Raw genomic sequence first — 12,121 nt, forward strand, 5'->3', positions numbered from 1 at the left:
AGAAAAAAAAATCTTAGACACGCGTGTTTTACTTCAATTTTCTTTGCTCCTGTTTTTTATAAGTAACATGTTGTGGATGATAGTAATTCACAAAATATTTATCTAGAAGTTTTTTTCCTATAATAATTTCCAGTTTGAAAGAGAAAAATCCTAAAATATGAAAAGTTATGCAACACGCGTCCTCCTCTATAATTCTGGCTCAAAAGATGTGGCTTGTGAGTTGTGAAGCTAAGAGCCAAACAGTATAAGTTTATATAACAATTGTCCAAACTCATGTCAATTATCAATATACGTACGTTTTTCAAGCTCGTAACTCTTGTCCAATCTCCATCATTTTTAACAGGATCCGTTTAGATTTCATACGCTTCGAATAAACAATTTCACACGACAGTAAATGATTATATCGGTAATCTTAATCGCATTTTTAATGAATTTTACATTATTATCAAAACCACCCTTACCTTTTACACGACTTAAATTTTGGTGATTAGTTACGTACGTCTATATGTGTTTGATAACACATTCAACAAAACAAAAAAAAAAAAGAAAAAAAAAGAAAGAAAAGTATATAGGACGAAAGACTCGAAACTCATCACATGCATTTTTTCCTGTTGGTATATATGTCATTGGATCACATTCCTTAACCACAAATAGAATTCGAAGAACGTAGTGTCGTATCATATAGGGTTCATGATCCAAAGTTTTGGTATATGACAAACTGACGATAATAATCAAATTATTATATACGAATATTCGCTATGAGGATTTAAATTAGGGTTCAAGTAAAAATTATTTCGCTCTGATTTTGATCGTGGTTAGTTGTTGTATATTGTGAACACTTAAAAAATAATAAAAATTAAGGGTTAAGAAGTTGTAGCATGTGAAATAATTAGTTTAAAACAACAAGTGCAAATTAATATTTGCAATGTGTTGTGTTAAGTGTTATCATGTGGTAAGTTTTAGTTATCTATAGTATCCAATTGTGAAAATCTATAATAGTGTAGTGTTTTTTTCTCACTAATTTAATTTTACTTTATGTGTATTTGTTATGGTTTTTATTATTTTACGAGTCTAGCGTAGACACAGATTCAAATAGTTAATCGAAATCATTAACGGATCTAAATTTGTTTTGGATGTCTGATCAATATATGCCAGACATTCTCTTTTCTATTTTAACACAAGGAATTTTTTTATTATTTCAAAGCTAGTAAGATAAGATACTTTGTGAACCCAATGCACACAAAATATGAAATATCTCATCCTTTTTTCTTTTCTTTTTTCAGCAAAAGAAAGAAAGAAAGGAAAAAAAGAATAATATCTTTTGTGTATGTTGACTTAGGAATGTGCACTACGTTATCATAAGAGTTCAGCCAATATGCAACACGAGCCCTCTGGATTTGGTAGGATAGTGTTTCAACTGACTTAGGAATGTGCACTACTAATTTCCGCAATAAGAGAATTAACTAGATAGAGTTTCTGGAATCAATAATGGCCTCCAAAATTTTCTTTAAAAAAGATAATAATAACTAAAGACAAATTTTGATTGGTGCTATTTGATTTAAATCGTCAAAAGAATGTATTTTTAAAGTAAATCCTTTAAAAAAAGAAAAAGAAGTCACCACGTACGTACGCCTCACGATGAGCATCCAAAAATGGAAAAGTCTGGTGCCGTCACGTTCAGAGACTATAATACAAGCAAACAAGAAGTTAGACTCATTTCTTTTTCCTATTCTGCAGTTTTCTTCACCAACTGGAAAACCTCGTAGCCGTTTAGATATTTTCCTTGCATCTTTTCCACGAGAGTTTTGAAAAACTTGACAACAACGGTAACAAAATATTACCTTGAACTCAATAATGTTCTAATGCGTAAATTATTTTGAAGTGTGAATCACTGAATATTTTCAACGCATTTCACTATTTAAACCATTGGTTTCACTTGATATATGAAGAATTACTAGAACTGCATGCTAATTGGTATATATGCACAAATTTATATGTTTTATTATAAAATTGTTTTTAATAGATATCATATGACTGGCTGGAACGATTCTATAAGAAAAACGTTTGATTGTTCTAAAAGGTAGGTTAAAATTAAAACTCTTGGCATAATAAGTCTTCTCTTTTGTTTTATTTTAATTTACGTGGTGACAAGACGACGCATATAGAAGAAGAAAATCCAAAGAATCATTATCACTGTGCTACTAATTAAAAATGAAAATTCATCGATTAAAAGTTAATAGAGACATGTCGACAAGAAATAAAAGTTAATGTAGACATATTGAGCTATAGATCCACAGGAAAAAGAAAAGAAAACCAGTTAATGCATTAAAGTTAATTTAGTCTTCGGGAAAAATGTTTTGAGTGACAATCAAAACGAGATTTAACTTAAGACAAATAAACTACTAAGAAGAAAACAGAACCCTTTATTAATAAAAAAAAAGATTGACTAACCATTCGTGCTACATTAGAAAAAGTATTCGACGATAATTGAATGGAGACATTGCACATATATATTTGATATTTACATGTTCTCGAGAAGTGTTTGTGCAGTTCTAAAAATTCGAATAGAGATGCAGATGTTTTTAAAAAGATGTGGGCTTGTATACTTTTATATTCCAATCTGCATTTCTTAATTATTGAATTGCAATAACGGGCTTAGCTTCCCTCTTTCCTTTGCAATAATGGGCTTAGTCTAATTTGTAGTTTTTCTTTTTAACTTGTAGATTTTTCAAGTAAGAGACATAAAAAATATATAACCACTAATTTTGTTAAATTATGCTTAGCAAAATGCTCCCAAATAAAAGTAGGATTATAAACACTAAATTTTACCAGCCAAAACCTACTTTTTTTTTGTAACAATCCACAATATACACCATTAATATCATAATCTCAAACCCAACTATGATGACTTTTGATTGCCACTAAAAACATCTCTACAATTCCTCATTTACATGCTCCAATTCCTCATTACCAACTATAATCCTACTCCATCATTACATCCTCACCAAAAACTGTATATAATCAAAATAGTCTCTTTTTTTAAGTGGTCTGACTTTCAACATTACTTTTCATCCAAGGCTTTCAAAGAAGATAATTTGTCTTTAATTTAAAATCTAATTTAATGTTCTGAATAATTGGAGCCTCCTTTAAATTAGGGCCCAAACGGTGGCTTCTTTAGATAAACCAGGGCCGGCGCAACCCTTTTCTTCTTCATAAGAACCTTGATTTCCATTTGTCTTCTCTCTTCTTATTCGCCGCTTCTTCTCGCTCTATTTCATCCATCTCAAGTAAGCTTCTCCTATTTCCTTGTTATTCCAAACAAACATCATCTTCAAAGTAAATTGATTTTGTAACCCTAATTGTTCCCGTTCCCGTGTTGTAATATACTCGAAAAATCGAAACTTTCTGTTTTAGAGACACCCTAATTGTTACGGAATCGTTGCTTTTGGGTTGATCTCTGTGACGTATATAAACCCTAATTTATTTTTCATGTTTCGTTATTTACGCAGGTGTACGTTAGCCTCCTCTCTCTAATGGCGACTCGTAAGTTTTCTGCAGAGCATACTTATGAAATTGTTTCTGGGTATTTGGCTTTAATGGGATTTGTGGGTAATACGCAGGTCTTCAGTTTGAGAACAACTGTGAAGTTGGTGTCTTTTCCAAACTCACTAATGCCTATTGCTTAGTCGCTATAGGAGGCTCTGAGAACTTTTACAGGTATCCTTTTTGTTCTCTTGGAAACTTTGTTAAGTTTTTAAGTTTTTTTTGCTTCTTCTATATCACTTTTTGATGTTTTGGTTTGATGCTTTGTGTAGTGCTTTTGAGTCGGAGTTGGCCGATGTTATCCCTATTGTTAAGACCTCTATCGGAGGAACACGAATTATTGGGCGTCTTTGTGCTGGTTCGCTTTCTCAATTAGCTGTTATATTTTCTTGCTTTAAATATTCTTGATTTTTTCCACTTTAGAGTTTAGTGTAATGACCTCTGGTTTTGTGTTTCTCGGTGTAGGAAACAAGAATGGGCTTCTTGTACCTCATACAACTACTGACCAAGGTAATTTTATACTTCTTTCACCAGATCGTTTCTCAAAACAATTAAGAATTGATCGTTGAATGTCTGATAACAGCATGACCAAGTTGTTGTATATAGAGATAGTAGAGTTTTTTGTGAATATCTTTTGTGCAACTTGTCTGAAGTATCTGCACTGCCCATCCCTGTTTCATTTGAGTTTATGGGTGGGCTTCTTAATAACTGAATACGCTTTTTGTGTCCTTCATTGCTGATGAATTTGAATTTTATGAGTCTCCTGTTCTTTTTTTTTTTTCTATCAGAAATCAATATTATAGTTTCAGGTGTGTAATTGGTTGCATCTTCTGAGTCCTGCTTATTTTTTTTTCCTTTGACAGAGCTTCAACACTTGAGGAACAGTCTACCTGATCAAGTTGTGGTCCAGCGAATTGATGAACGTCTGTCTGCTCTTGGAAATTGCATTGCCTGCAATGACCATGTCGCTCTTGCCCACACTGATCTTGATAAGGTAAAGATTAATGTCCCTTATAATTTTTCTAATGAAACCTTTTTAAAAACGTATCCTTTTTTCATGACTGGCAAGAAATAGTTAAAGGATAAGTAGGCGTTTATACAAAAGTTTGCAGGCATAATGTAATTAAGCACTTTGTAATTACCATGAATCTTATGTCAACAGATACTTGTTGCAAAAAGATACATATGCTTCCTTATTGTTACTGCATGTGTTTTGGATGATATTACTTTTTATTATATGTCTTGTGATGATGATGATGATGATGATGATGATAACAGAGTTGTACATATGGCGTTTGGGTTGATGTCTCTGGTTCTTGTGTTGGTTTTTTGCATTGACAGGAAACTGAGGAAATAATAACGGATGTTCTTGGCGTTGAAGTTTTCCGTCAGACAATTGCAGGCAACATTCTTGTGGGCAGTTACTGTGCCTTATCCAACAGAGGTGGAATGGTAAGAGAATACAAAACATAACGTCCTTTAAAAAACTGAAGAAATTTTAGCATTGGTCTCTCACTAGAATTTGAATTTTGAATGTCTTGTCTCAAATAGGTCCATCCTCGCACCTCAGTGGAAGACTTGGATGAACTCTCAACACTTCTTCAGGTCCCTCTTGTTGCAGGAACTGTAAACCGTGGGAGTGAAGTTATAGCTGCGGGTATGACCGTTAATGATTGGACCTCTTTCTGTGGTTCAGACACAACCGCGACCGAGCTCTCTGTTATAGACAGCATCTTCAAGCTAAGGGAAGCCCAACCCAGCTCTATCGTCGATGAGATGAGGAAGTCATTGATCGATACCTATGTTTAAATTTTGTTTGTTTGGATGACACACACAACAACATCCCCAATGTCAGAGATTTTCATACTCTACTGTGTGCAAGAATTAGCTGTTTTCTTATATTTTTGTGTGGTTTTAACAGTTTAAAAGTAATCTGTTGATGTCTCTTTGAATCTTTTTGAGTAAGTGATAAGAAAACTCTCGTTAAAACTAGATATATCTTCTAGTTTGGGGTCCACATTGGGTTCATATATTAGTGGAGAAGAAACCATTGGTGAATGGATAACGGTTTTGTTCGGTACATATCCGAATTCTGCATTTCTATGTGTAAGAAGATAAAGTTAACACCTTTTTCGCTTAGATAGTTTGAAGATTAAACTGAAAGTTAGGACCTTTCATTTCCAATCCCTAAACCCATTTCTCTACGATAAGAGAAACTGACATCAAAATCCAAAGTCGGGAAATTTTGGATTTGTTCTTCTTCTATGGCAACTGGTGAATTCTCTGTTTCTTTAGAATCTGATTTTTCCTTCTTCTCGTAAAGTTTATTTGGATGTACGCTATGTCTCACTTTGTATGTTCATTGAAGAAGACGAAGGTGATTTGTCAGCTCGTTACCAGAACACGTTGGATGCATTGTCATCTTTGATCACAAAACGCGGCCGTTTTGCCAGTAACAACCAATCTCACCGATTCCGTTTGCTGTTTCATTATCTCAAGGTTTCAAATCACTTAAGCTTTTTTTTTTGTGTCATGCCAAAAGTTACGAGGTTTTTGAAAGATTCATGAATCTCTTAAGGTTCTTGAGCTTGAAGATGCAGTCTCACAAATGAAAATTATTCATGTGGCTGGAACTAAAGGAAAGGTATAGACTTTAGAGATTCATCATGTCTCTAGTTCCTTGAGATTATACATTGAAGATTTCAACTTCTTATGATCTTTTTGAAGGGATCAACATGTACATTTTCGGAATCTATTCTTCGTTGTTACGGTCTTCGAACTGGTCTCTTCACATCTCCTCACTTAATCGATGTCCGAGAGAGATTCCGTCTTAACGGGTGAGCTTCTGAAAACATACACTCATATCACAACGATTTTATGGAAGAAAATGTTCAAAAACATAGTTGCTTGCTTCAGCATTGAGATAAGCCAGGAGAAATTTGTGGACTACTTTTGGTGTTGCTTTCATAAGCTCAAGGTGAGGAGTAAAAACAGAACATTCATATAGAGACCTTTTCGGCTTTTCTGTCTCTCTCATTTTGCTATATGGTTCCACATTAAAGCGCAGGAGAAAACCAGCAATGAAGTTCCAATGCCTACTTACTTCTGCTTCCTTGCATTGTTAGCTTTCAAGATTTTCGCAGCAGAACAGGTTTTGAAACCTCTTTTCTACTCAGTAAAATTAAACTCATGTGATTTAGAAATATATGTCATTGATGGTATGTGCAGGTTGATGTTGTTATACTAGAAGTTGGCTTAGGTGGGAGGTTTGATGCGACTAATGTGGTAGGAAAAATCGACTATTTTTATGTCAGATTAAGATTTGGTTTACCAGGTTTTGTCACTAACAAAGCATATGTTAATATAGATTCAGAAACCTGTCGTCTGTGGTATTTCTTCTCTAGGGTATGACCATATGGAGATTCTTGGTTAGTCTCTTTTGCGCCGTTTTTCCAAAAAATGGATCCAGTGTGTTTTTTAATCACTCGGGTTTACATATCTAGGATACACACTTGCTGAAATTGCTGCAGAGAAAGCCGGTATCTTCAAGGTGCAAACTAAAAAGCTTCTAAGTTATTCGAGTTTCAGTTTCCTTCTTAATTGTTCTCTCTGTTGCAGAGTGGAGTTCCGGCTTTTACAGTGCCTCAACCTGATGAAGCGATGCATGTACTTAATGAGAAAGCTTCAAAATTGGAGGTAAGGTTACACAAAACAACCAAAGCATTAGATTGATGGCTTAGATGATATTAAGTACTCGTTGTGAAGGTGAATCTGCAGGTGGTGGAACCATTGGACTCAAGCCAGAGACTCGGGCTTCAAGGCGAACATCAATATCTAAATGCTGGTCTTGCTGTTGCGTTGTGTTCTACATTTCTTAAAGAGATTGGTATTGATGACAAGAATGGTCTGAATCAAACAGTAAGTTGAATCAAAAATATTCTTGAGCTGTGAGTTTCTGATAACAAGTAACTGTGTTTTTAACTTGAAAATAGAACGGTTTACCTGCAAAATTCATCTCTGGATTGTCGAATGCTTATTTGATGGGACGAGCTATGGTAGTGCCTGATTTAGAACTCCCTGAAGAGATTGTGTATTACCTTGATGGAGCTCATAGTCCCGAGAGCATGGAAGCTTGCGCTATATGGTTTTCAAAACAGATCAAACAAAACCAAGAAAGAAACCAGAAAAGATCAGAGCAGGTAAAGATTTTTAAAATTTTGTCTTAAAATATTCTCAAAAACTTCTGAAAAAGTTTTGCTAATGTTGGTATATAATATGATGCAGATACTCTTGTTCAATTGTATGTCAGTTCGTGACCCGAGTTTGCTTCTTCCCCGATTAAGAAGCAAATGCATAGAGCAAGGTTTGTTTAACTGTTTATGTTATGATATAAAACTGAGCTTATAAGGATTTTACAAGAAACCTCATTTGAGATTTGTTTTCAAATTCAGGAGTTGATTTCAAGAGAGCCATTTTTGTACCAAACGTATCAGTGTACAACCAAGTGGGTTCTTCGTCAGAGGTTGCCACACGTGTCGAGTCGATGTCGTGGCAGTTCGGTCTTCAGAGGCTTTGGGAGAGTTTAGCTCGAGGTAAAGCAAAATCTAATTCAAGAAGTGATTCAAAAGGCAACGGAGAAGACAAGAGTTTTGTTTTCTCGTCACTTCCTTTGGCCGTTGACTGGCTCCGGGACAATGCTCGCCAAAGTAAACAAGTTCGTTTTCAGGTAAATACAGTGTAACTTTTTACGTATAACGTTGGTTTCAGGTGACAACAAAGTGGTCTAATTGGGAATTTGTTATATTTTGGGTGTTAGGTATTGGTAACTGGTTCATTACATTTGGTGGGTGATCTCTTGAGATTAATCAAGAAATGAATATGTTTCTGCCGTGTATTCTTGGCCAATCTCTGCCTGTAATGATCTGAACATGATTTAACAAAAGAAAAGAAAAGATATTTCGACATGATTTAACAAAAAACAAAACACGTGCTGAATAAAACTAGTAAGGGTCCAACAAAATCTTACAAAGTTGCAACGTTTTCAAATGTGTACCACCGACGACGCCGATTTTAAAGAGTGGTTGTAACTTGTAAGTTGTAACAATGGAAAAGGAATCTTACTAAAAAAAGAAACAACGAGAAAGAAATAAAAACAAGAGGTGAATCACGTGGCGGTAAAACGTTCGTTGCATCAAAAACGCTGTCGTTTTTAAGTGTTTAGTGTTGTTGCCTGTGGCGTTGGAACCAAGCGTACAAAAAGTCTTGAAGCAGGGAAAGAAAAAAATATACGAGAGAGAGGCACACAAAAAGAGAGACAAAACCAAAACTTTGAAGCAAAGCAAAGCAATTCAATCAAAAACGAATACGAAGATCGTTGAAAGTTTCGTTTTTTTCCCGAAATCTGAGCTTGGGTATTGTTCGGATAAGCTTCTCGGAGGTGAGATTGAGAAATTTTTGATAGGGGAGGAGATCGAAAGATTTGGATTTTTGGGCGGCAAAATGGTGATGCAGACGGAAGCTAGGGTTGGTGTGAGCTCAGGGCATGGCGTAGCTTCGTCTTCTCATCGTTTAACGCAGGACCAGAGATCACATATCGAATCGGCGTCTCAGCTCTTAGCTGGAGGACTCGCCGGTGCTTTTAGCAAGACCTGTACTGCTCCTCTCTCTCGTCTCACCATTCTCTTCCAGGTTTGTCATTTCATCGAGCGAGAATGAGAAAAATTCAAGATTTTTGTTTCATTAAAGTTAGACCAATTCAAAATTTTCAATTTCACTGTGTAATGGTATAATCAAAACATTTGGAGATCTGTAGAAATGAAAAGCTGAATTGAGCTCTGTGTCAAGATAGAGAGTATTATCCCAAATCTTCTTAGCTTCAGTTTTTTTTCTAACTTTGAATGTTTACAAAGGGAAATTTTGTGTTAAAGCTGAGTTTTTTTTGGACAGCTTCTTGATTATATACACTATGTTGTATTTAGGTGCAAGGTATGCACACAAATGCTGAAGCTTTAAGAAAGCCAAGCATATTACACGAGGCGTCACGGATATTGAATGAAGAAGGATTGAAGGCTTTTTGGAAAGGGAATCTAGTTACTATTGCTCACCGGCTTCCATATTCTTCTGTCAATTTCTACGCATATGAACACTACAAGAAGGTCTGAGAATCTATAACTAGCAGACTTTTTTTTTTTTTTTTTTTAATTCATAGTGTGGCATTACTCATCACTGAGCCTATTTCTGATTTTGAACTTTTTTACTCGCTTATTTACAGTTCATGTATATGGTTACTGGGATGGAAAATCACAAGGCGAGTATAAGCTCAAACCTTTTTGTACATTTTGTAGCCGGTGGTTTGGCTGGAATCACAGCTGCTTCTGCCACTTATCCGCTTGATCTTGTTAGAACTCGTCTTGCTGCTCAGGTTGGAGTTTTTGAACATAAGTATTTGATATCAACATTGTTACAAAACCTTGTTTACTTATTTTACTTGTTGAGATTTCATAATTGTTGCATTAGCTGGCTATTGACTTTATTCTTTGCATCAATGGCAGACAAAAGTAATCTACTACACGGGTATCTGGCATACTCTGCGAACTATTACTAGAGATGAAGGTATCTTGGGCCTCTACAAGGGACTAGGAACAACGCTTGTGGTATTTTCCACAGAAAGATGCATATATCATAAATGTTTGTATCCTTCCACCTTCCTTTCTATCCTGACTAAGGTTTTGTTTTTTGATACAGGGTGTTGGGCCTAGTATTGCCATTAGCTTTTCTGTGTATGAATCATTGAGATCTTATTGGAGGTCAACTAGGTAATAAGTCGGCTCGATATTGCAGTTTTGCAGTTCAACCATGTCACCTACCATTTGTAATTGCTCCTAAAATGATTTGTTTGTTTTCATTTTCTCAAGGCCCCATGATTCCCCTGTCATGGTCAGTCTAGCTTGTGGAAGTCTTTCAGGAATAGCATCTTCAACAGGTAAGTTATCTTAGCTATTCTTTGACCTTTTTCTCTCTTGTTTGCCATGAGACTCATTGTTTGACTGTAATTTGTCATTCTGTGCCTTGCTCATAAACACTGATTGACTTAGTATGAGCATCATTCAGTTTTGTATTCCTGATAAGCATCACATCAATAGTCTCAAACTCAAAATTCTCTGTACTATGTTTTCAATTCACAATAGCTGAACATGGTGCATTCTAAGTTCCACTATTGCGCAGAATGAAAACTCTGTTGCTCCTTCTAATGTGCATGCTTCTGTCTCTAGCAAACTGATATGATTACTATGATCTTCTCTAGCTGATTTTTCTCTTCAAGCATTTAAAAAATGGTGGTCATTCATTTAGTGTCTCATTTGCTTAATCAACCACAAAGATTGTTTACCTATATCTTTCTATTTGTGAATAGTATCTCTTTTGGCCTTATATGAGTTTCATGTCATGTCTTATTGTTCATGGCTGGTCTCATGCTACATTCATAGGCAGGAGAACCACTTCATACATTGATGCATTGGTCAAATTTCATCTAATGTGACAAAAACAAAACTGCAGCTACGTTTCCATTGGATCTGGTGAGAAGAAGGAAGCAGCTAGAAGGAATAGGCGGGCGAGCGGTAGTGTACAAGACAGGTTTGTTAGGCACATTAAAGCGTATAGTTCAGACGGAAGGAGCAAGAGGTTTGTACAGAGGAATTCTTCCAGAGTACTACAAAGTGGTACCTGGTGTTGGGATTTGCTTCATGACCTATGAGACACTCAAGCTTTACTTCAAAGATCTTTCCTCAAAGCTATAACGGTTTAAAATGTTGATAGATTTTTAGGTTTATTATTTTTGGTGAGAGGAAAAAAAAACTGTAAACCATACAGCGGAAAATGATAAATGTATACGAAATGTAGAATTATATGTAGTTGTTGGATGTAGCTTATACGAGATTAACATTTGTTACAATCCTTTAAAAATGGCTTATAGGAAATGTAGAATTATATGTATTGTTGGTTAATATATCAATTGATTTATCTACAAAAGTAACATTGTACAGTCCTAGTTAATGGCCCATATAAATGGTGGTGAAATTTTTGTAAATGATATAAAAGAGAATAGTAATGGGCTTGAGTATCCCACAAAGCCTTTTTAAGTTTTAACAAGGAGTTTCAGAATCCCACATCGGAAAGCTTAGATAGTTTGTAGTTGAAACTGTTATATAAATAGACTTCACCTCTGAGATGAAACAAATCACGCAGCCATGTGGTGAGCACAAAGCGAACTATTCTTTCGCCTTTTACTAAAGAATACCGTATGCTTTCCACGCCAAGTAGCATACGCCTATTTTTAGAGGGTTCTTTCTCAACAGTGAGACCCAACATTTACTCTAGTCTGAATATTTCTGTGTGCCAACTAAGAAGCTCAGTAAATTAAGTATATATTGGGTTGTCATAAATCATAATATGCAAAATTATTTTAAGATCTGCTTAAGTGGATTAAATTTATCAATGAAAACTTAGAGACTTATTTATTTAATTAGTACAGCTTTTTTTTTTCAGTAAGCGTATCATGGATCGAATAATCAAAATAAAA

General features: G+C 35.1%; 3 protein-coding genes across 7 annotated transcripts; all 3 read left to right on the top strand.

Annotated features, from left to right (window-relative positions):
• Positions 1 to 3,056: 3,056 nt before the first annotated feature.
• LOC9314111 (eukaryotic translation initiation factor 6-2) lies at positions 3,057 to 5,535 on the top strand. Its single transcript, XM_002876270.2, has 8 exons — positions 3,057 to 3,287; positions 3,510 to 3,543; positions 3,621 to 3,717; positions 3,816 to 3,901; positions 4,009 to 4,053; positions 4,407 to 4,537; positions 4,885 to 4,995; positions 5,095 to 5,535. The coding sequence occupies exons 2-8, from the start codon at positions 3,534 to 3,536 to the stop codon at positions 5,350 to 5,352; spliced, it is 738 nt and encodes a 245-aa protein (XP_002876316.1). The 5' UTR covers positions 3,057 to 3,287; positions 3,510 to 3,533; the 3' UTR covers positions 5,353 to 5,535.
• An 80-nt stretch (positions 5,536 to 5,615) lies between these two features.
• Positions 5,616 to 8,515, top strand: LOC9312385 (folylpolyglutamate synthase). 4 transcript variants are annotated; one of them, XM_002876271.2, is made up of 15 exons: positions 5,616 to 5,817; positions 5,912 to 6,042; positions 6,122 to 6,187; positions 6,271 to 6,380; positions 6,460 to 6,520; positions 6,611 to 6,694; positions 6,772 to 6,828; positions 6,911 to 6,971; positions 7,047 to 7,093; positions 7,162 to 7,239; positions 7,309 to 7,461; positions 7,536 to 7,742; positions 7,828 to 7,906; positions 7,995 to 8,269; positions 8,360 to 8,510. In XM_002876271.2, exons 1-15 carry the CDS (start codon positions 5,808 to 5,810, stop codon positions 8,417 to 8,419), a joined length of 1,479 nt encoding a protein of 492 aa, XP_002876317.1. In that variant the 5' UTR covers positions 5,616 to 5,807; the 3' UTR covers positions 8,420 to 8,510. The 4 variants fall into 4 exon arrangements, with proteins under 4 accessions (XP_002876317.1, XP_020880311.1, XP_020880312.1 ...); XM_021024652.1 differs by having other exon boundaries at positions 7,321 to 7,461; XM_021024653.1 differs by lacking the exon at positions 5,616 to 5,817 and having other exon boundaries at positions 5,911 to 5,995; positions 6,086 to 6,187; positions 8,360 to 8,515.
• A 171-nt stretch (positions 8,516 to 8,686) lies between these two features.
• Positions 8,687 to 11,535, top strand: LOC9312386 (mitochondrial substrate carrier family protein B). Of its 2 annotated transcripts, none has more exons than XM_021024655.1 (7): positions 8,687 to 9,231; positions 9,522 to 9,698; positions 9,815 to 9,964; positions 10,095 to 10,196; positions 10,288 to 10,358; positions 10,458 to 10,525; positions 11,028 to 11,111. In XM_021024655.1, the coding sequence occupies exons 1-7, from the start codon at positions 9,043 to 9,045 to the stop codon at positions 11,078 to 11,080; spliced, it is 810 nt and encodes a 269-aa protein (XP_020880314.1). In that variant the 5' UTR covers positions 8,687 to 9,042; the 3' UTR covers positions 11,081 to 11,111. The 2 variants fall into 2 exon arrangements, with proteins under 2 accessions (XP_020880314.1, XP_002876318.1); XM_002876272.2 differs by having other exon boundaries at positions 8,689 to 9,231; positions 11,098 to 11,535.
• Positions 11,536 to 12,121: the final 586 nt, after the last annotated feature.

Source organism: Arabidopsis lyrata (assembly GCF_000004255.2).
Source record: "Arabidopsis lyrata subsp. lyrata unplaced genomic scaffold ARALYscaffold_5, whole genome shotgun sequence".
Lineage (NCBI taxonomy): Eukaryota > Viridiplantae > Streptophyta > Magnoliopsida > Brassicales > Brassicaceae > Arabidopsis > Arabidopsis lyrata.

Excerpts from the sequence above, each read along its gene's own strand:
- LOC9314111 (XM_002876270.2), top strand. Across the intron at positions 4,538-4,884 it reads CCCACACTGATCTTGATAAG|GAAACTGAGGAAATAATAAC; the intron begins GTAAAGATTAAT and ends TTGCATTGACAG. Across the intron at positions 4,996-5,094 it reads TATCCAACAGAGGTGGAATG|GTCCATCCTCGCACCTCAGT; the intron begins GTAAGAGAATAC and ends TGTCTCAAATAG.
- LOC9312385 (XM_002876271.2), top strand. Across the intron at positions 6,521-6,610 it reads GTTGCTTTCATAAGCTCAAG|GAGAAAACCAGCAATGAAGT; the intron begins GTGAGGAGTAAA and ends ATTAAAGCGCAG. Across the intron at positions 6,972-7,046 it reads TGACCATATGGAGATTCTTG|GATACACACTTGCTGAAATT; the intron begins GTTAGTCTCTTT and ends TTACATATCTAG.
- LOC9312386 (XM_002876272.2), top strand. The coding sequence starts at position 9,043 with ATGGTGATGCAGACGGAAGCTAGGGTTGGTGTGAGCTCAGGGCATGGC. Across the intron at positions 9,232-9,521 it reads GTCTCACCATTCTCTTCCAG|GTGCAAGGTATGCACACAAA; the intron begins GTTTGTCATTTC and ends TGTTGTATTTAG. Across the intron at positions 9,965-10,094 it reads GAACTCGTCTTGCTGCTCAG|ACAAAAGTAATCTACTACAC; the intron begins GTTGGAGTTTTT and ends CATCAATGGCAG.